Source organism: Falco punctatus (genome assembly GCF_963210335.1).
Source record: "Falco punctatus genome assembly, chromosome: 4".
NCBI lineage: Eukaryota > Metazoa > Chordata > Aves > Falconiformes > Falconidae > Falco > Falco punctatus.
This window is the reverse complement of record NC_137583.1, coordinates 4,010,537-4,033,235: the sequence shown is the minus strand read 5'-3', so window position 1 is coordinate 4,033,235 and position 22,699 is coordinate 4,010,537. Positions and strand designations below refer to the sequence as shown.

The 22,699-nt window shown below is 46.1% G+C and overlaps 2 protein-coding genes across 4 annotated transcripts in view; one reads left to right on the top strand and one right to left on the bottom strand.

Moving 5' to 3' along the window:
* The window catches only part of LOC308063345 (uncharacterized protein FLJ43738-like), a 120,096-nt gene that overhangs the window by 16,623 nt on the left and 80,774 nt on the right, over nt 1–22,699 (bottom strand). The window contains exons 5-6 of the mRNA XM_080386187.1: nt 1,659–1,924; nt 686–882 (exon numbers count right to left, since the gene is read on the bottom strand). Of these exons, the coding sequence (XP_080242313.1) occupies nt 686–882; nt 1,659–1,896 (435 nt within the window). The 5' untranslated portion in view covers nt 1,897–1,924. The remainder of the gene's footprint in view (nt 1–685; nt 883–1,658; nt 1,925–22,699) is intronic.
* Nucleotides 8,877–22,699, top strand: part of EFCC1 (EF-hand and coiled-coil domain containing 1) — a 63,433-nt gene continuing 49,610 nt past the window's right edge. For all 3 annotated transcript variants that reach the window (XM_080386160.1, XM_080386159.1, XM_080386161.1), the window contains exons 1-2: nt 8,877–10,024; nt 11,620–12,026. In XM_080386160.1, the coding sequence (XP_080242286.1) occupies nt 9,356–10,024; nt 11,620–12,026 (1,076 nt within the window). In that variant the 5' untranslated portion in view covers nt 8,877–9,355. The remainder of the gene's footprint in view (nt 10,025–11,619; nt 12,027–22,699) is intronic.

The following is a 22,699-nucleotide window of genomic DNA, read 5'->3' as shown; positions in this document are numbered from 1 at the left end:
GCAAGCGCATCTTGTTTAACAAAAATATCAAGCTGATACTCAGAAGAGCAAAGTAATCAAAGAGAGCCATTGGGAAGACTGTCATGCAAAGACAAAACGTGAGACTGCACAGATTGCTTTAAAACCAACTCTCATAATCAAATATTTTAATTATGTTAGCACTGACTTTTTAGACATGATTTCTTAACAACCCAAGGTGTATTCAAAACAATATACCAAATTCTTTAAGTTCCTGTATTTCAATGCACAGGATTCAGTTAGACACAAGCCTAAATAAAATGTGCAAAATTCTTCAAGTAACTTAAAAATCTTTTTCTCCGCAACGAAGATCAAAGGCAAAAATTTCATTTTTTTTTATCGTTAATAAAATGTAGTTGCCTTCAAATTATTATTTTATCATCTTAGTACTTGAAAAATAAAAGCTATAAGCCCAAGGAAACTGATATCTAGAGGAAAATAAAATACTCTTTAACCCACCAGCCTCTTACTATAAACATCACAAATTACTGCTGATCTGGGCTAGCAGAGTCAAGTTCTACCTTTGATATTTGTTCGATATCTGCATGTGCAGATAAGGCCTAGACAGCTGATAAAGCAATATGCAGCTACAGCATTATATATCTGAAAACATTTTCCTACCTTCTATATATGGCATTTTGGATTATGTAGTTTTATTATATTTTACCTTGGAACTAGATTCTGTAAATAACTTTGCTACCACCCCAAACACCACGAAATCCAGTTTTCTAGGTACGAGGTCATCTGGTAGAAGGAAGTACTCAATGTGGTAGCAATGCTGCATTCTTGGAATAGCTCCCGATTTATCAACTTGGATTCTCTTTCCTTGAAAATCAGGGGGATTGGATATCTTCTGCTTTTGTCCTAGAAAGAATATTAAAATCACTTGGAAGCTTTAAATGTTGTCAAAAATGACACTTTCAGGGGGAATTAATGCTCTCTGCAACAACAAAATGGTTAGAGGCATTCATTCCAGCATCCCAACAGAAAAATGATTGATTGAACACAGATGAGTGGTGAACATGAAACTCTCAACCCAGTGCCCAACCCTGTGGCTCTTACCCAGGTTTAACAACTGTAATGGTCCATAAAGTTCCTGGAACTGCCCCCTTCATCCTCGCTTCCTGCAGCGTGACAGCCAGTGATTGCAATTCCCAAGGCATATATGTCCTGTTACCCAGAGAACTTCCACAAAGCAGAGCTCCACACGGCTCAAGGGAAGGCTGCCTGTACCACAGCTGCTGCCTTATGCTAAAATAACAAGTTAAATATATATATATCACCTTTAAACAACCACAAATCAGAAGTGGCCAAGTTGAGTATATATGCTAAAACCAACCTTTTTTTTCACTGTTAGGCAGCAGCTGAATAATAAGCACCAGCCAAGATCAGCACCTGGAGTACCTGTGGCTACCACGGAGCCAGCGGCCAGGAAGGACCTTCAGCTGCTAGTGACAGTCACCCCATGGCAAGGGGCACCCATGCCCCGCGGCCACTTGCCGCAGCGCTCTAGCCAGGAAAATTCAAATCAACTAACATCTCTTCTAACATCATTGCCTGAAGCCATTCAAGTCTCTGCCACATGAATTTATGAAGTAATAAAAGAAGGATTCTTCGGAATTGCAGTGTCAGGTGCTGACCTGTGGGCCGGGCAGGGATGGCTAGTGAGATGGTGAGTGTGCAGGCCACAGTGTGGCCACCCACCGGGCCCAACGACATGCCTTCAGGTGGGAGCAGCCCGCCGCGGCCCCCTGGCCCTGCCGCTCCACAGGCGCTCCCAGAGCCGGCTCTGCTCAGGTCTGCCATCTCTCCTCTGTCGTCTTCCTCCATCTCCTCTTCTCCCGCTGCCTCCGCGTTCTTCTGCTTTTGCTTTGCCATCTTGACGTTCAGGCAGCAGACTCAAAGGCTGTGGAGCAGGACAGACAGCTTTATGTTAGTGCTGAAATGAAAATCCCTACTAGAACCAAAGCAGAAGCAAGGAAGGACAGTGTGAAGAGGTGGAAAAACTCCCATTTCAGGAATGATTTCCAAGCGTGTACACACAAACTCAGCGGCTGGGTGCTGGGGGACAAGCAGGACAAACACCTCAGCAGGGCATCCATGCCTGCCGGCGCTGGCCCGCCACACGCTTCACTCAGTGCAGGCCTTCCCTGCCGACACGCTTACACCTTGTGCTCTTTGTAAGTGTGTTTCTCCACGCCTATCTCCGTTTTCAAATAATGCAGGCAGGAGCCAGCCCCTCAGACGGCAGCTGTGGAGCCACATGCGGCCCAGTGCCGTGACAACATGACACCATGTCACTGTGGCCAGGAGCTGGGCACGAGGCTGGCGCAGCACCCAGACAGGCCACGGCCACCGCCAAGCCGGGATGGCCACCCCTGCCCAGCACTGAGCACACCAGGGGCCATCGGGCTGCAGCCCCCACAGCACCCGGCCACGTTAGCTCTGCACTTCTATGAAGCATTTGAATCTGAAAATTTAGTAAGTATTGCCACATAAACATAGAATTAACAACAACAACAAAAATGCAATCGCATTCCCTTTCAAACATTTGTGATATGATGTTGTGAACATTTTTCCACTGTATAAATTTGTTGCCTTGAGCACAGATGATATTTATGGTGGAGCGGGCAAAGGAGTGAGACAAGGATTGTCTACAGCGGTAGTATGTAATTAAATACGCATGCACCTAACAAATCAAGAAAATATTCGCTTTCCAGTACTGTGAAGAGCATGTCCATTCAAATGGCTCAGCAGAAATAAGAATAAACCAGATAGAAACAAATAGAGATATGTGTTTCGGAGACAGCACCGCAGGATTACGTACACACCGAACCCCTGAGCTGTAAGCAGTAGTGCAGGCTCAGGCACTTCGGTTACTCACCAACTCCCTTTTCAGACACTCAGATTCCCTACACTGTAACTAACATGCTGTATACACACAACTTACCTATCAGCTTCCCTTTCCTTCGCAGCAAAACCATTACAGGATTAGTTCAACAATTACACACCAAACAAATATTTCTGTCTTCTTGCACAAACCACACATCCTATTTTTCATAAGAACAGCTCAGTATTGAAGCCCACTTCAATCCATTTATTTTGACAGTATTTCACGTAAGGGGGGTGAAAAGGGGTGGGGCGATTCATTGCACAGATTTTGGTTCTCTTTGTTTTCCCACATGATTATGTCACACAACCCATCATTAGGAGCTCAAGCTGACATGCCAACTGTCTGCACAAAAACCAGCTGAGCAGAAATTAAAATGCCAGTGGAATAGAACATGATTGTCATGAAACCCTTTCCTGATGGATAAAAGCTTCAACGCTGCAGCGAGTGTTCCATGAACACACAGTTCCCCTGTGCCATTCCCACCTCTGCCTTCACGGAGGGGGGTTGCTAACTCTCTTTCAGACAAACACAGTGGGAGCACCTGTATTTTTCATACGAAATGCAAAAGCACATGAAAGCCCGCAAGGATCCAAATATTACAATGACTGAACAGCTTGGTGCTCCTTTCACACCCACGCCAGATGAAGACCCAGATCCCAGACGCCAGCCTGCCGCTCCGGCCCCCAGATCACGCGTGCGGTAGTGTAAGAGCCGGTCTAAAGTGAGTGATATTGTCTCAGCATTGCTAACAGAGACCTGGAGATGGAATGTGGTCCTCATGGACACCGGGACCCAGTGACCCTGAAGGAGAACTGCATGGTACTCTATTCTATGTCTATGAGTACTATATAGGAGTATATACATATCTACTCATAGGAGTACTATGCCGCTCCCTGATACCCGGCACTGGAAGGAACAACTACGATAAGGTCGCATAACAATTGTTGTTGTTACAACGAACCAGAACATGTGTGATAACCTGGCTCAAGAAGGCAGAGACTGACAACAATCCATGGGCCAGAGGAGGAGCAACGTGTATTGCTTGGCATAAAAGAGGACTCCTTAGCAACCGAATTTCAGGAGACCTTCCCCACCGAGGATCATGACAATCGGAAGGACCGGCGGGACACTGCCTGGACCTGGAACCATAGGGACACCTTGAACCCGTGGTGGTAGCTATAATCCTCTTTCCTTTTTCTTTTTACTTTATCTTTTCTTCACTTTCTGTCTTTCTACCTATCACACGCCGCTTTACAGGCAGACAATAAAATTGTGCTGTTTGATTGAAGTATAACCCCTCGGTGTGGTCGCCTTGATTTTTGCGCTTCGAGATCATAGTAAACGAACCATCACGAGTCCACTGAGTGGACCGTGACAGGTAGCTACACCTGCAGGGGACCTGGCAAACGGGACTGCGTCCCAACGGCAACACTCTCATTGCAAGCACAGACATGAGGAGAGCAGCAGGAGCGGGACCCAGCGAACCGCCAGGACTGTGCCTTAGGCAGAGCGCGGGGGCATTCCCCACTCTTCCTGCTGGAGCGGTGGAAGGAGTTCAAGATTGATGAGCTCGACGGGAAAGACAGTCTGAAGATCTGCTTTGGTATGAAGAATCCTGGCAGGCCATGACCAGGCACACGCTCCCTGCTTGCTGGCAGAGCTCAAACCATCAGGCCAGAAACTCACCCTCGCAACTCCTTCGGGCAAAGGCTCGGCGCTGCAAATCCTCAGCAAAGCAGATAAAACCTCGGAATTACAAGGAGTAGGGGACACCCAGGTTCTTTGTGCTGTCGAACTACACAGCACTCTGTCCAGCATGCCTGCTGGGGGGAACGTATGCTAAGGTGTCCCACTCACTCATAAGGAAGCTGATTCTGATTTTCCAGGGGTTTCAGGTTCTAGATGTCACGGGAACAGCCAGACTGACGCAAAATGGGTCTCAACACCAAGGCTGAGGCTTCCATCACCCTCCTTGCATCTGCTCCTTAGAGTCACTGTACCTCCATTCCCTTACCTCTACACACAGACTTAGTAATCTCTGATATTTACGAATATCCAGGAGAAAAAGTGCTCTGTAAAGGCTAAGTCTAAATAATACACACTTATCCAGAGAATCTACAGTCTAATTTACAGTAGAAATTAAGACAGCATCAGTGTTCTAGAAAGAAAATACTTTTCTGTGGTAATTTAGATACACACTTTTAACAGGAGTCAAAACCTTGCAGCAGAGGCTCAGGTCACGCCTGCTCCCTACAGCCCGCACAGGACCTGCTGGCAAACAGCAGCCAGAGGAACAGAAAGCCAGCAGGAACATTGACTGAGGCACTGCCAGCCAAATTCTGCTCTCACTCATCCTATTGTGAATTTCCACTTTCCCCCCTCCATTTACTCCAAAGATTTGTTCATAAAACAGAAACATTTACCCCATGACCACCACTAAATAAAAGTTGAAAGCAGTAGATTTCTCTTTTCTAATTACTATAGAAGAGTTTTAAAACGATTCCAGATGCTGAATAGCTAAGAAATGTCAAATACAACACCTGGTTATTCAGAGAGTTGCAGCTGTTTCCTCTGCAGACTACATAACACGTCGTTTCTTCCCTTTAAATAGTTTATGCCAAGAGAAAGGCCACAATCTAATTAGCAATACCATTCAGGATAAAAAACAAGTTGCACTTAGATAAGGTCTTTTGTTAATCCCACTGGTTTCCCAGCAGCTCCGAAGCAAGGGAGATTGCCAGTTCTTGTCCAGTTTTAACATAGATGTTTTCCTTACATTCAGAAGCTTACTAAGGTTCCCTATATCAATGAGTGAAACTCTTCCCTGTATCCACCCATACGCTCTTCACATCACTAAACATGTAGAACATCTGCACAGTTTATCAGAAATACCTACACACTCACTGGATGTGTACGTCTAAAATCCTGTTTGTATAAGTATTCGATGAAAACATGCTGCAGGCAGGAGCAGAATGACATGATAGATAGGGAGGAATGCTCAATTACAGTGAGACAGAGAAGGAAAACTGTAACACAGAGCTGTCCCAATGCTCTGGACCTAACAAACAAAAAGACAACGCCCAACGTTTCTGGAGTTACAAGTAACTTCAAGAACGTGCCAAGAACAATGCTGCACCACTAACATTATTTTAACTCTCTCTGAAGTTCCTTCTGAAAGCAACTCTTGCAGAAAAAACAGTTTTTAAAGGATCAGAAATATCACAGCATGACTTTGTTGGGAAGGGTTTGGAAGACAATTTTTCGGTCCTTAGCACTACATTTTCACTTTTTCCACTTTTCTTCTTGATAGCAGAAAGTCTGGTAGGAATATTTTTTTAATTTTTTTTACTGTAATGAAGTGATCTTTCCCGCAAGACGAGCATCTTCCACAGTCCTGCAGTCCTGGCCGCCTCTGTGTACTAAACAACAACCCACCGCACAAATGAGACCAGACTACCAATACCCTGGAACATCAGACATAAACACAAACTGTGCTGATCCTCAGTCCTGGAACACATATGAACCCTGAAATAAAATCTATTTAACTTGAGCTCAAGCTGGTTTTTTCTATAGTTTACATGTCTTAACTAATCCCATGGCTACCTAATAAAATTTAAAACATTATTCCATCAATGGTGTTGGCAAACAAGCTTGAGTTTGATCGTGGCACCTTTTAACATCTTAAAATAAAAATATCCAGTTAAGTAATTTCATAAGCAGTAATTTAATATACTTCTAATTTCCAACTATTACCACAGCACTGTAGAAAGAGCCATTCTGTTCAGATCCTGCTTTCACATCAGCTCTTTCTACAGCTGGGACTCCTTCAAGATACTTTTCATGCTGCCACTGGGTGCACTGAATGCACTACCAGAACTGGGAACAACTTAGCAAAGAAAAATTCCTTGAATACTTAACTAAAATGCTGCCATCTCCCTGAGTAGGTTTAGAGAGTAAGTCGAGGACCTGGCAAACCTTGTCTGGGTAAAGAGTAAAATCTTAGTCTTGCAGTAGTTGGGAGTAAATACGGGAGGCATAATTACACTGTGACCGGCTTTTCTGTACCTCCGATATCAGGAGCACCACACTGGAAAAAAACAAATGTTAACAGTGGAGCAACACGGTTCAGTTTTAAAGAAAAGCAGGCTGCAAAAGGGAAGTTTACTTCTACCAAATGCAACCTCTTTGTCACGGAGAGGCTGAAGTGACATTAAAGTTTTCCCTGGTCCAACTGTTTTCACAGTTGTCTGGTGTTTAAGAGTCTTGGGTCAGGTGGCTGGGTTTTAAGAAAACATGATGCAAAACCCAACTGCCCAACAGTTGGAGCTTCTCCTGAAGAATCAAACAAAATTCAGAGGCCAAAGGCTATTTTGCTACAATCAAGTATCCGCTTTCTTTCAGAGATGAGACTTTGGTGAATATGAATTGACATAATTTCTGATATTCTCATTTCCCCATCACGGGGATAACAGAGAAAGCCAAAGATTTGTTATGCCATTGATATCCTTTGTCCTTTCAAACCAGAAGCCCAACAGATGGGCAATGAGGAATTTGATAGAGGCCCTAATGCCCCCCAGTACTGCTAACGATGCCTCTTTTCCATCCAGAGACATCACCAAGAAACCCAACTGGGAACTGTAGGTGCTAAAGTACAATTTACGCTGACAGGTTTATAGCCTGGCAAAGATTCTGGCAGCCTTTAAATCAATTATTTCCACTTGATAAATATTTTTACAATTGAAACTAGCCAGACCAAAACACATTTAGATTGTCGCATTGTCTAACTCCAGGGCCTCTAGGCTTTAGTTGGTGTTTGGGGTCGGTTGGTTTGATGCATGTGGATAACAGATGTGGGTTTACATAGTATCTGCTAAAAACATTCAAGGTTTATGTTACTGCCTTTCTGGTCTCTCTTTGGTGCTGCATTACAGGGACATTTTGACCCTAAGTAAATTTCTTGCATTAATAACGTTATCAGACTAAGAAAAGCTAAAGTTTTATAGGTGCATACAGCTATGAGTGCAAATAAGGAATATATACGCATCCACTTCATCCAGTCACGCCTCAAGTCAATCAAAACCAAAAGTTACAAGTTATGTATCACTTCAAACAAGAGGAAAATGGGAGAATCACTCTTCAAAGGTACAAGAATACATCAGAAAAACCCACTCAAAAAGCCTTTAGGTAAGTCGGTGGGATGGACAGCTTTCTAACAACCGCAGGGGTACCAAACGCTACAGTTTTGGGTAGTTTCAGCCACACAGCAGATCGCTGGTGGGTAACGCTCAGCCCTTGGGAACAGGAAGGCTGGTCCTGTGAAGCATCGAGCACCCTGGGGGACCTGCACCTTGTAGCGTAAAACCCAAAGGAGATGTTCAGCCAGCCAGCCTTGACGCTGCCACCTACCACAGGAACAATCAGAAATCTGATTTTTGGTAAAGAGGAAGGTCAACAGTCTTCCAGAGGATGCTTTTTCTTGATGTGCAGCGCACAGCAGCCAGTCGACGTTCCCATGCAACTGTGGTAAGCAGAAGCAGCACCCTGAGCCCACCCGCAGTCCTTACCGTGCCCCGAACGCCCTCGGGTGGGACCCCCACCCCCTGCACCCCACCGTTTGCACCCAGCGCCGAGCACCCATCTCTGCCCCTCGCCCAGCCTGCCGGCCGGGCCCCGCAGCGCGCCCCCACCGCCCTGCCCGCCGCTGGCCACCCCCCAGCTCGGCCACCCCAGCCAGGCCTCGGGCACGGCCGGTGCCGCGGTCGCCCCTGGCCCGTCCCGCCGGCGGAGGAGCCCGGCTGGTGCCGCTCCCTGACCGCGGCTGCGGCCCGCGCCCGGGGAGGTACGGGCCCTGCCCGGGGGGGGGGTCGGACCCTGCCGGTACGGGCCCTGCGGGGGGGGTATGGACCCTGCCTGGGGGGCTACGGGCCCTGCCCCGGGGGTGTACGGGCCCTGCCTGGGGGGGTACGGGCCCTGCCCAGCATTCACTCATCCCTCTCACAGGCTACAGCTGAAGCAATCCATGCGGACACCGGGCGGGCACCAGCCGCCGGGGTGGGAGGGCCCGTCCCGGGCGGGCAGAAGGACCGACTCTGGTGCCCGTTGGTTTCGTCGGTTCAGCGGGACCCCTCGCTCCTCCGCCAGCGCAGCCACGGCGGGGCGGCCGGCGCTGCTCGCCTCACGGGGGAGGCGGAGATAACCGGGTCCCGAGCGGGCAACGAGCCTGGAGCCCGGGCCGGCCGGGGCCCCTGCGCTGACAGGCGGGGGGGAGCGAGCGGCACCTGCCCGCTGGGCCGCACGCACCGGCCCCGGCCCCGGGGAGGGCAGAGCCCGCCGGGGGGGAGCCCCGGTCCCGCCCCGCCCCGCCGCGGGGGCCGGGCTGCGAGGCGAGGCGGGGGCCGCCCCGGGGCAGGACGGCCGGGCGGCGCGGCGGGGCCGGCGGGCGCGATGGAGCCGCCTGAGGGCTGGGACCCGTACGGGCGGCCGGCCCGGCGGACGCAGTGGCTGGTGAGCGCCCTGGCCTACCACTACGGGCTGGACCGCGGCGTGGAGAACGAGATCGTGGTGCTGGCCACCGGCCTGGACCAGTACCTGCAGGAGATCTTCCACCACCTGGACTGCGCCGGCGCCGGACGCATCCCCGGCGAGGACTTCCGGACGCTGTGCCAGGTGCTGGGGCTGGAGGAGGCGGCGGCGGCCGAGCCCGAGGAGTGCGCGGGGCTGTGGGACGGGCTCTCGGCCGAGCTCACCTTCCGCCAGTTCCACGCCCGCCTCTGCGGCTACTTCAGCACCCAGGCGGGCAGCGCCGCGCCGCGCCTGCCGCTGGGCCGGGAGAGCGAGCACATCGAGCGGCAGATCCGGCTGCGCAGCCCCCGCCGCCGCCGCAGGGACACGGCGGTTCCCGGCGCGGCGGGGCGGCCCGGCGGCGGGGGGCAGGCGGCGGGGCGGCGGCCGGCGGGGCCCTGCCCGCCCGAGTGCTACGAGGAGGTGGTGGCGCTGGAGCGGGCCGAGGACCGCATCGCCAAGCTGGAGGAGGAGAACGGCAGCCTGCGGGAGCTGGTGGAGGACATGCGGGCCGCCCTGCAGAGCAGCGACGCCCGCTGCCTGGCGCTGCAGGTGAGTGCCGGCACGCTCGGCTGCTGGGGGGGGAGCTCGGAGACCCCTAGTGCCGCCGCCGTGGGGGGTGGGGGGATCCTGAGACCCCTAGTGCCCCCGCCGTGGGGGGTGGGGGGATCCTGAGACCCCTAGTGCCCCCGCCGCGGGGGGTGGGGGGATCCTGAGACCCCTAGTGCCCCCGCCGCGGGCAGGGACCCCCCCGGGGCAGGCTGCCCCCAGCCCCGTCCCGCCTGGCCTCGGGGGCAGCCCCTGTGCCCGGCCAGCCCCGCGGCCCCTCACCGGGCAGAGCTGCCCCCAGCAGCCCATCCCATCTTCCCTCCTTCAGCCTGCAGCCGCTCCCCCGTGTCCCACCGCTGCGTGCCCATCTAACCCCCCCAGCTTCCCTCTGCCCTGCCCCGGGCCGGTCCCCAGGGCAGCAGCCCGCAGCCCCGCTTCCACCTTTGGCAGCAACATCTTTAGCAAAATCTGGTTACACAGAGAGACTTCAAGGAGGGATGTACTTTCACCGGTGTGACATTCTATGTATCAGGGATGCGCTGAAAACCACCCTGCTAAAATTGTGGAAGATATCGATTTAACAAACCTGAGCGTACAACTGCTGCTGGTCAGTTATGTGACAGTTACACCTTGCTGGGGGATGGGTGGGGGGCAAAGTAAGAAGGAACTTTTGGGCTCTTACCTGCACAAGCATGCGCAGTGACTCAGCCATAGATGCCTGAGATCTTTGCCTCAGGAACAGAAGTGTGTTTTCTTCAGAGCATGGTCATGGGGGCTCAGAGTTGGAGCCAGATCTGCAAACAGTCCCTGGCTCCTCCATTAGTTCTGGGGCAGGTTTCTGTTCCTGCTGTATCAGCTCAAGCAAAACACATACACGTACCTAAACAGCAGTTAAATTACTCTGGCATGAAATAGCCTAGAAGAGGCAAAGCGCTGAAGGGCAGAGCTCACTTGCTGTTCCGGCAGGTCAGCCCTGGCTAGATTTAACACTAACACAGCACCCGCAGGACTCTGCTCCACGTGTGATGCTGCTGTTTGCATTAGCTGGCTGTCCACCTTCACAGCATCCAGTGTGGCAGGTGAAAGCCACTTGTACCATTGCCATTTGAAAAGTGAAAGGATGTCAGAAGCAAACACAAAGTTGCCAAAGGCCCCAGAATGAATCAGAAGAAGAGCAAAGATTGGAGCTCCAGAACTCCACTGCCTGCTCTCTATTCACTTCTACTGAACACAACTTAAAAAGCATAACTGGAAGTATTTTCTTTTTTTCAGAATACTAGTTGCCTTTTGAGGACAGACTATAGCAGTGACATTAAAGCTGTACAAAAACTTTTGCAATAACTTGATTTTCCACTTCAATGGGTAGTTTTAAAATTAAATGTATAGATAACCTATTTAAAAACTCCTTTCCAGAGGTTGTTTTCTTGTCTCTGCATTTCACAAAGGTAACTTGTCAGTGATCAGCTAGCTATAGGTCATTAAAAAAACCTCCAGTGAGACACAATCCAGCCATTTTCACTCCTGATGTGCATGTTTTGCTTGCCAATTGTTTTAAAACACATTAATTTCTCCCTGCTTTCTGCTCCTGTTCATTATAGGTAGGACTGCGGAAAAGCCATGCTAACCATAAGGAAGAGGGGACCTGTTTTGTAGGGAATAAGAGACCATTAACACAGAACAACTCCCAGACCAAGTGCCTTCAAAGTGTCCTGAAGGAAGTGGAACTCATCCGGAGCTCCAGGGATGGGCAAATTGAAGAAGCAATTAGGTTCAATCAAGAGTTAGAAAGAGAGCTGAAGAGCTCTCAGGAAGCTCTGGTCAGTCTGGAAGATTGCAACCGTAACCTGAAGAGGGAACAAGCAGAAATGAGGAAGAAGGTTGAAGAGGCGAGGCACGCCGTCCTGAACAGCCTCGGCAAAGTGAAGGAGCTAGAAGTGAAAGCTAACGAAGTGCCACATCTGCAAATATACATTCAGCAGCTAGAATCGGAACTGCAGCACTATAGGTAAGTTTGAGTCCATCAAAAAATGCCGATAAAATCACAATGTTGGAACGCAAGTTAGCTTGAAAAATCACTGATGGTAGCTTATTGAACGTTTCCAAATACATCTTCTAAAATATAGCCAAGAGGGAAACTAGAAGCTGTTTATCAATTTTCTTGGGAGGGATCCATGACAGAACCGGGCACGTTCAGCAGAAGGTTGTCCAAAATAAGGGCGCTGACCTACAGAGAGCTGAATTAGTCCTCAGACGTACAGCAATAGGACTCAACGTAGTAACACTTCAAGTAAGCCTCAAAAGTAATTGATGACTGTCCTGCAGAATCCACTTCCAACACACTTATTTTTTCACCTTAACTAGCTAATATCAGTGCGGTCATTTCCTGCTAGTTAGGTCGCACATACAAAGCCAGTGGTAATCAGATGGCTGACACGCCGTTTCTTATAAAACCTCTTCAGCTTGTCATACGCATTGGAGTAAAACACACGAGGCCAACTTCTGGCCAGCAGTTTTAACTCTGCGGTGACTTTATTGCTTCCTCACTCACAGAATATGTAATACTCCAGAAGAGAAAAGTTAAACCACTTTCCTAAAACCACACCATAATGTGGTGGGAGTCTCAAACAAAAATGAGATCATTCAACTAAAACCCACTTTTGTAATAGCATAAATAGTTTCCAAAAGTCAGAAAGCTGGTCACAAATTTAATAGCTCACTGCTTTTGTTGGTTTTTATCTCAGACAGAACTTGGACTCATTGATGGTTATTAAGTGCTAGGCATTTCTTTGCAAGTTTCAAATGGACCTATGGAATAAAATCCTGTTTATATTTTTACTGACCCAAATTATACTTTTTTCCTAACTACTAAATCTAATATTTTAATACATTGTCTATTCTGAACTCCTTGTCTCTTCCTAAACTTATACTTCCTCTGTTTGCTTATAAGAAGAGTTCATAGTGAGTTATTTGTAGCATCTTTGCTATTGTACTGTTTTATGAAGTGAGGAAATTCTAAAAATAATAATTTTATCCAGTGTCTTTCTATAAGCATTGTGTATATTAATACTCGTGTGGCTGCAGAAGATAAAAGCGTTTATTTAAACATCTATAGGAATTTAAAAACACTGTGAGGGCACATAATGTTTGAGGTGACTGTCGTTTACAGGGATATCTGGATGAATGATACAATTCTTAGTGGCAAGAGAGATCATGCTACTTGTCTAGTCTATCAGGTTCTCCCTGGCATGAGCAAAGACTTAAGATGAGTTCTTGTCCTGCAGAATTTTTTTCCAGATTATGGTGGAGGATAAAAGTTGCCTTTAAACAGGTAGAGAGGAACTAGTTAAAGACAATAAGAAATGTCAGCTGGGCCTTGCAGAGCAGGAACTTTTATGGATTACATCAAAACAAACAGTGTGAGCTTAAAAATGTAAATTATATGTTCTTTGTAAGATAATCTTCATCTATAATATTTATTTTAAAATTGCATGCTCATTTTTAAGGGGATCGTAACGCTCAGGAACGATGCTAGACCGACTGTTTGGAAACTACACTCCTATTTTAGCCCTGCGGCCCATTTAGCACAGGACCAGGCCAGCTTCCACGTGCAAGACCCTTTAACGGATCTTAATTCTATGTTAGCCATAAAGCACTTCTGTCTCCCTTGTCCATGTAATGCAGCCCTTGGCTTGAACAGTTGAACAGCAGAGCCACTTAACGATGATTGTGACTTGCATGCCTGTGGTCCTGTTCCACGGCTCCGCAGTATGTGGAATACCGTAATTCCACACACTCCATAGCGTGGCGCAGAGATGCCCAAATTGCCAGAAAATAGGTAATTGAAGCAGTGCAGAGCTCTGGGTTACTGTGATGAAAGAACTGAACGCTGGCATGGCTAGCTCTGCGCTCTGCAGCCATCGGCAGCGTGGCTTGTCCCACTTGCTTGACTTGCTTCCACTTGTGCTAGAGATGGCAGAAACTCCTGCTCATGGAGCATCATCTCCTGTGGTGCAGAAGTCCAAAACCCATGGGCGTAGCTTGGGTGAGGTGCTAGGAGTGCGCATGGAGGGGAAGCTGATGAGTTGGCCAAAGCACAGAGATTGAGGGACAGCTGCTACCTCCTGCAGATTTCCAGTCTGGCAACTGGCAACTGTATTACTTGCAATGTTATTTAAGTCAGTATGTATTACGCTGGGTGCGTGTCTTAGGTTTTGGTCCCCTCTCTCCACCATTTCTACTGTCGTTAATTTTTTAGTCCCTGTCAATTTTGCGGGTCAGCTCAGATACTTTAAAGGTAAACTTCAAGAAATTCCTTTCTGAAAAACACGAGTTAAATTCATTTCAGAGGGAAAAGATGTCACAAGAAATTGTATATGTATCATTGCTATTATATATTTTTTAAATTGCATAATTTACAATGTCAGTATACAGAAAAGTTTAGGAAGTTATGCAGGTCCGATTTTTTTATGCAGTGCTGCCTGGAGAGTTATTCTCATTTTGTACAGTTACACTTGATTTCGTTTTCCCAGGTATAAGACTTTTCATTTGTAACTGATCAACTTTTCCATTTTTGGACTACTCTTCCAGTTTCTCAAGATGATATTGGGACTAACCTCCAAATTGCTGTCTTTCCCTCCCAGCCTGGTGTCAATTGCACACATGTCATTTCTTTCAAAAGCTGGAAGCCTAAACGAACATACTGGCTAGGTCCCAGGACAGATTCTCATGACCTCCACCTGATAAACTGTCTTTATCTGAGAGCAAATCGTTAACAGCTATTCCCTGAACTCCTATTTTTCCCCATAAGTTTTGCTCCAGCTCAAGGAACATCCATGTATTCTAATATAGTCTATGATTTATAACTATTGTTTATAAGAATGCCACACCTAAAGATGTTACTACAATGAAAGTGTCACATCTACAGCTTCTTTTTATCCATTCAACCATTTTCTCTGTCGGAAAAGGAAATTAGATTGGTTTGACATGAATTGTTCCTGCCAAATACAAGTTGGCTGTGTTTTCTATACTACATTGTAGGTGGCTCAGAAATTGATTACTTAATAAAGTTTACAGATTCTTTTTCTCTTCAATAGCACTGAAGGAAGTAACAGAATTTAACAACCTTTTTTGATCCTGGTGTACCAAATAAAAAGAAAGGTCATTTAGGATTGAACTAGACTTCATAATGGAGATGTTCACAGAGGTTTTATGTTGCTGTGTTAGCCAGCAGCACAGTAATTACGTAGGTCAGTGGAAGGGGTCATAAAATACTAAAAATGCTTCCCATGTGCATGGTCTGTCTCCCAAATTACTTAATTATCCATCAGCATTTATATGTGTGAATGAGAAGGAATCCTTTTTACATGGAACGCAGACAGTATTGTTTCCTCCCCTCATAATCTTTTATAAATATGAAGATGGAGTCTTCTAGCATAACTTCCTCCCTTGTTTCTTTCATAAAGTCACCAGTGTTAATTTTTCTAAAAAATTACGATTTCGGTTATCCTATGTCAGAAATAGTTCAATTTTTCTTTTAGGAGACAGTGTCCTGATCTTTTCAGTAATTTCTCAGGTTATCATTTACTCCCTAAAAATATAACAAGATGGACCAAACAGATCCAAATCAATAATCCAAGAACAGGAGAGGAATATGGAAATATTCCTAACTCGTAAAGAATCACCTCCTTTAAGTGAAGAAAGAAAAGCCCTAGGAAGGAAACACTAATCCACAAAAGGAGGTGTACATAGTAGGTTATTTCTAATCGGAATGATAATGCATGTTTTATATTTAGACATGTTAGAACTGTTCTATTTTTTAAAAATAGACATTAAATAAAGAAAATCTGGACAACTTTCTGCTTGACTTCTGTCATCAATACCAGCTACTTGCTGGTTGTAAGGTGAAGTGCATCTTGGCAATTTATTTCAGACGGCACGAAGTTTGGATGGAGGCGGCGGGTGTGCATGGGCTGGACCACACAAAAGGCTCGATCGAGCTGCAGGCGATAGGTACGTCCTTGGGCAGGAGCGAGGACAGGCAGGGAGCAGTGACTGATGGCAGGCAGGGAGAGCTGTGACAGGCAGGGGACTGAGCTCATGGAGAGCAAAATAAAATGTTACTTTGCAGAGTTACCTCTAAGAGCACTCAAGCAGTTGTTCTAGGTGAACCGAGGTGATGTCATTTTATTTTCTAATTCTGCTTGTACCTGATACTTTCTTCCACTTAAGGATGTGAGAAGTTATATATTACATAGAAGTCTGTGGAAAAAAACCCACAGAACTTAAAGTTTTTTAAGAACTTAACAGAAGCAGGTGAGCATGTTACCATCATACAGAGCTTAGACTACTTGCATGTCTTGCCATAGAAGAATGATAAGCGAAGTGAGCAAATCGGGTTACTACTTATTCGAAACACTAAAGGAACATTCTGGTTTCACAGGAAGGGATAATGGAAGATATTGTTACATATGGTAGAAAGAACTATAGAGAGAAATTTAAATACGTTAATTTGATATTGAAGAAAGCATAGAGCGTCTCTTCCTATGGAAGAGCTAAAATGCAAGAAGAATCTTTTAGTTCTTTTTAGCATTAATAATACTTGCTTCCCATAATAATAGCAAAACCTTTACTTAAATCTATTCAAATTAATGCTAGTGCCTTTATCCAGAAGGAAGCTTGTGCTTGGGTGCTAATTCTGACATTGGAAATGTATCCAGTTCTCTGGCCTTACTCAGTGCAGGGCTCTTAGTTACACGGTGTTTATTCTTGGGAGGCTTTCCCTGGTTTCTCGCTAAATCCTCTTTTTCATCTGGCTTGCCTTATGTGCTGTGCTGGGAGTAAATCACTGTGAGCACAATAGCAGTGCCACACACACAGACCCAGTCCCTGGGCTGGACGTGCTTTCGCCGTGTCCCAGGCGTCCTCCCAAGCTCTGCTGAGGCACCGTTTGTTGAACCCGCCGTGGCTGTCACTTAGCAGCCCCCACTGCACGTACCTTCCTGGGGACGGAGAGATTAAAGCGCACTGCAAGCCCTGCCGTAGTCAGCAGTAACAAAAAGATAGTCCAAGCCAAAGGAGTAGGTTTTGTCATCTCATACACACTATCTGGCAGCTGCCTCTTAAAGCTGTCTCCTTCTGCCCTTCTTTGTGTAATTTGAATCATGCTGACCCCCTCCTATACTGGAGAGGTTATTTTTCTCACCTGAAGGTGTGCAGTCACTTTTTCTGCTGAATTAGTGCCTAGAAATTCAGCCAGCAGCTTGGTGGACCCCATGCCTCCCTCCTCCCCAGGCTGCCCTGGCAAGCTGCATCACACCTCTCCAGCTTTATCGTCTTCCCCCAAGAAAACGGACACCTTTTGCTGCCCAAACTTTCTAGGTGATGCAACATATATACCTTGTCTTATGCCAGCAAAAGCTGAAGATTAATTTCATACACAAAGATAAATTAAAGAAAAAACCTGCTCCCCCACCCCTTTCAAATAATTTCCGAAGACTGGGCTCCCTGTCGGAGGCTACACCACTGAAAGCATGCCTCTAGAACAAAGTCACTCACTCGCCCTCATTGCAAAAGCCAAAATCAAACAGAATTGGTCCCAGCTGGTAGGTGGCCCTCAGCTGCACCCCTCTGGATCACCTGGGTGAGCTCCTGTGCAGCACCTTCCTATATCGCATATTAGCAGTGTGTTACCTTCTGCCATAAAGGCTGCCCGGGTACCTGCCGGATGGGCCTCACTCACCGACCGTGGGGCATCGCTGCCGTCTGCTAGTGCTGTGCTCCATTTATAGACCTTAGAATTGCATTAACCTTGGTGATACCCATCGAAGAGATCCTGACCCTTCAGCTCCCGCTGCGTGTAGATACAAGCACAGCAAACCCCACGCACTGTGGGTATCCTGGGAATGGAGTTACCAGCTTAAGACAGGGATCTCTGCATCTGTCTTGACCTAGAAGCCAACTAACATCAGTCTAGGAGGGCTGCATAAAAAGAACAATTATTATTAGCAATAAAAACGCATCCATAAGCCAAGAGTTTGTAGCCTCCTGTCCCAAAGTGTTACAGCTCATTATGAACCTGGCTGGCAAATGTTGCCCGTGCAGTCACACACTCTTGATTTATTTCTTAAGCACACCTCTCATTTACTCCTTCAGCAAGCCCGACAAGTTTGTAGCCCCTGCTGCTCAGGGGATGCCTGCTGGAGCACCCAGCTTCTCCCGCCTGGCTGGAAGGTTCCTGTATGACCAGGTGCCCCCCCGCGCTCCGCTGGGGCACCCCTGCCACCAGACCTGCTGCATTCATTGGCAGCGTTCCTTTGCTTGTAGGAGTAACGGGAACATAACAGGGCAATAAATCTACTGAATGGAAGTTTACCAAACCTCCCTAATAGATGCTTCAAAAAACCAGCTGTATTGTAAAAATTTGCTTTTTCTTCAGGTCAGTTTTGTAAGTCAAAGCAGCAATACATAACCTCAAAGTTTAATAGCAGTCATACGCAACCTATGGCTTAAACTTGGGGCTTCTATGTTTACCTCCCTGAATGTCAAAGATATTGACAAAACCCTGAAGTAGAAACACAGGGGTGGGACCCTGAGAGGACCAGGGTATTGACAAGCCAGGCACTAAACACACCTTTTGTATGAAGTTTGCATCGACTGCACTGAGCCCCTCCAGAGATAAAATTAAAACAAATCAACCAAGCGGGTTTAGCACAGGTCATTTTTGCTGTCGATTCACATAAGTTACTTGGAAAACCCAGACACTGCTGACCATCTGCACTTGGGCACAAGCAGAGAATTCTGCACTCTTTTAAGCTTCTTATTCTGCTGGAGGCATTAAAGGGGAATACATTTTTCTTTCCTTCATAAAACTTGAAAATTACTTAATGAAAATGAGGAGAGAAGTTCTACTAAAGCAGTAAGAAGTGATTATTTACTCTTTGCTCCTCATCTCACTTTCCTTCAGGGTACAAAATAGACAAGGTACTTTGTAAGATAGATGCTGACAACCCAAGTTATCCAACAGATTCAAGTGATTTGTTCTGCTAAAAATAGTCTGCTCTCAGAATACGGACAGATTAACGGTCTACAGGGGAGGATACCTTCTCTCTTGAGCGTATCCCCAAAGCAACAGTGATGTGACAAGATGCGTGAAGTCACCCTAGAATAGTTCAAGGGAAATTTGTGTATGTTATGCTTAAAAAACAAAACTCAACAAAAATCCTTTTAATTTATGCACTAGGAGGAAAAAAAAAAAAAAAGAGCATGGAATCTAGACATGCTAGAGGGAGCTGCCCACGCAGACCTGCCCTTCAATTTGCAAGAAATATGTTCCATTTCAGCAGCTTGCTTCAACCAGTTGTCTAACAGTTAGTCATCCCGAGAGAGAAATTAATGTAGCCTCTTAATAGGTGTACAGGCAATCATTCTATTGAATCATTTATTTTAATTCTCAAAAAGCTTTTTTTATGTAGTGTAAATACTAAATTATCTGGAGACCTGGGAAAACATCTAGAAAGTAAAATCAATTGACTCTGTGACTTCGCTGGGAACTTGCCATAACACAAACCGGCCAAATTAAGTTCTTAAACCCCATCCCTTAGGATAGCACAGGCAAGATCACAAGATTTTAAATACCGTCACGTTACTTAGGACACTGCCAGGGATACTCACAGAGGTGGATAGTCAATCTGTATTTAAAACTGCCTAGACTCTAAGGGGGGGGGGGGGGGGGGGGGGGGGGAGGATGAGCTAGTAGGTGTCGCTGATGTTAGGAAATACAATATAGGCAATTTCTGTATTTTCAATGACACAAGACAATTATTTAGCAGTACTGCAAATATTTGCGGGAGTTTGTTCTGTTTACTCATCTCACCGTAGTCAGAATTCTGGCTGAATCACTGGCCGTGTTTACTGTACTGTTCTCCTCCTTCCTTCTCCAGTACTTTTTTTCAACTTTATCAGGATCTGATCTGCCTGCTCAGCAGAATGATTAAAATCCAGACTGATACTTGCCTCTCTAGCACTTGGCTTAGAGTATTCTCTTTGCGATGCTCAGCATATTTTCCTATATTTGCCAGATTTGCCTGCCAACCTGAATCCCAACTATTCATAACTATAGCCACTGAAACAACCTAAGAAAAAACGCAGTCACAACTGCCCTTAAACTAGACAAAGAAAAGAAAAAATAAAACTTTGACTAAATGCATCTGATCTTAAAGCTTCAAGTTCTGAGATAATCCCAAACTGGGAACACAGAGACTGAGATTTTTTGTGGGGGCTGGGGAGAGGAGAAGGACAGGAACATCAGCTGGACAGAGTGTTTGCTTCAGTCCATTATAAAGAAGAGATATTTTCACAATTCCAGATGTAGAACCTACCTGTGTGCTCAAGTCAAGCACCTAAAAGTTGTAAGATATATCAACAGGCTGGCTTTGGTTGTTATTTACAGAGATCATTCTTTATCTATGAAAAAAGGAGGGGGGTTGTACAGTTTTATAGCTTTTCATAATGCCCATCTGAAAATCTGACAAATTCTGATAGTGTCCTTAAAGGATCACAAAGTTGCTGCTCAACTTTAAAAGACTGACAATGTATGAAAAGCATGGAATGAAGCTGGGTCACTACTGCAGATACCTGTATCGCAGGATGCTGACTGCGTCCCATTCACCGATGCCATTTCACATAGGAACATGCTTTATAAAAAAAAGTGGTTGGACAAAAAATGTCAAATGTAAGCTCTGAGCATGATACATCTTCAGAAATTTACTTCTGTATAACAATTAACTTCAGCCTTCATAGCATCCTGCTTAAAACCACTTGAAAAATAAGGCGTAGAAGCTGTGATTGACCCTGTGTTGTAGTCCCTCCTTGTTTGAGGAAAAAAAATGTTCTTTGAAGGGTGCCTGAGCTTCAAGCGCTAATTGCCATCACATCACACACCATCCATTTCAAGAAAAGAGGTGCCAAGTGGTAGGAATCAGGTTACAGTGGAAAGACCCCAAACCTTGCAATAAATCTACAGAATAAAATCAGGCCCTGTGCTTTGTTCTGTGAAGAGTCTCTTTTCAGAGCAGAACGTTTCAGGGAAGGGTCACGATGTCACATTAATCATAACACCGAGAAACCTGGCATTCACGAGCACATCTGCTCTGCTTTTATTCTCTGTACTTGACCCCCTTGCATGTCCTTGGTGTTAGTTCACATAACTTAAAAGTATTTGGAACTGCATATAGTGGGGTCAGCCGAGTTTAAAGCAGAACATTGTCAGGCTGAAGTTGAACTCCGAGGAAAGTATTTTCACACTGGAGCTGGTAGGTCTCCATAGCACTCTGCTTAGCAGAAAATTACACAATATAAGCAATCAAAGCAAAGCCAATGCTTATGAATACTGCACAAAAGTAGGTTATGCTACCCATTTCTGTGTCAGCAAATAGCCGAGGGTGGGATTTCCAACAGTATATGTGCACCTGTATTTAGTAAAAACACAGTATACGTTACACCTGTATTTTGTGGTGCATCAGCGTGCTGACTCCCCGTGAGCCCGCTCTAGAGCTCCTGCATGGGCACAACGTCCTGAGCATCCCACATCCCCGTGCTGCAGAGCTGCACAGCACAAACCCGCTCTTTGGAATTCATTCCAGTGATTTTATACCCCACAACACAAGCACGCCCTTGAAAGCACAGATCTCGGATATTCTTTACTGCAGAACAGTCAAGGGGGCTGTTTATAGCTGTTTAATTCGGTGGCCTGACAGATCTGGCACGAACGGGGTAAACAGATGGACCACTCACTTACAGAGACTGCTCTGATTTAATATAGATCCAGGCAAAGTACTCAGGCTGAACAGTTCATCCTCCAAAAATATAGTTTGGAAACAGTTTAAACTAGTTGCATATTTAGGTTACATCAGGCAAAATTTCACATAGACAAAAATAAAAGGAAAAGCAGAAATATTGTGGTCCTTTATTTGGACATTTTCTTGCTGGAATGTTTTGATTTTTCCTATCTGAATGACATTAAATCACTACAGCTAAATTCAATTACAAAATACCATTTTAAGACATAAAAAAATAAATGAAACCCACATGGAATACTTCATTTTATGTTGAAGAGGCAGCTTCCTTAGATGCAAAACATGTTTTTCCTCGGATTCCTAATTCAACCAAACAAAAACAAAGAAAAAAGGAAACATTTGAACTGCTATAAGCAAAAATCAGGAGAGAAGCTGGTCCTTAGCCTGAAAGATCTGTATTTCCATTCATGATCATACATAGCTCTGCTTAATTTCCAATCCTATCCACAGTCCCCAGGACAATTCTTTTAGGAGAGGAAAAAGAACAACAACAAAAAAAACCCAAAAGGATGCTCTTAGCTGACATGGTTGGAAAGCCGGTATGTCTGTGCTGCTGGAGCCCTACCCATGGTGTGCCTGGTTTTGCAGGAGGAGAAGACTTCTGGCTGTGAAATATTACCGCCACTGGTACGCTATTCCCGGGTGAAGGCGCTGACTTGGAATGAAAGACCTTTTCAGTGTAGCCAGGGGGTTGGCATCTTTCAGAAAAGTTATGATTGATCTCTATACACTAGAATTATATACTGAGTCTCTTCTTGTGCTGTCAATCTTACGCTTGCTGCTTTTCTCCCTCTCCTGTTGTTACCCACCTTTGCTCTCTTTGGTT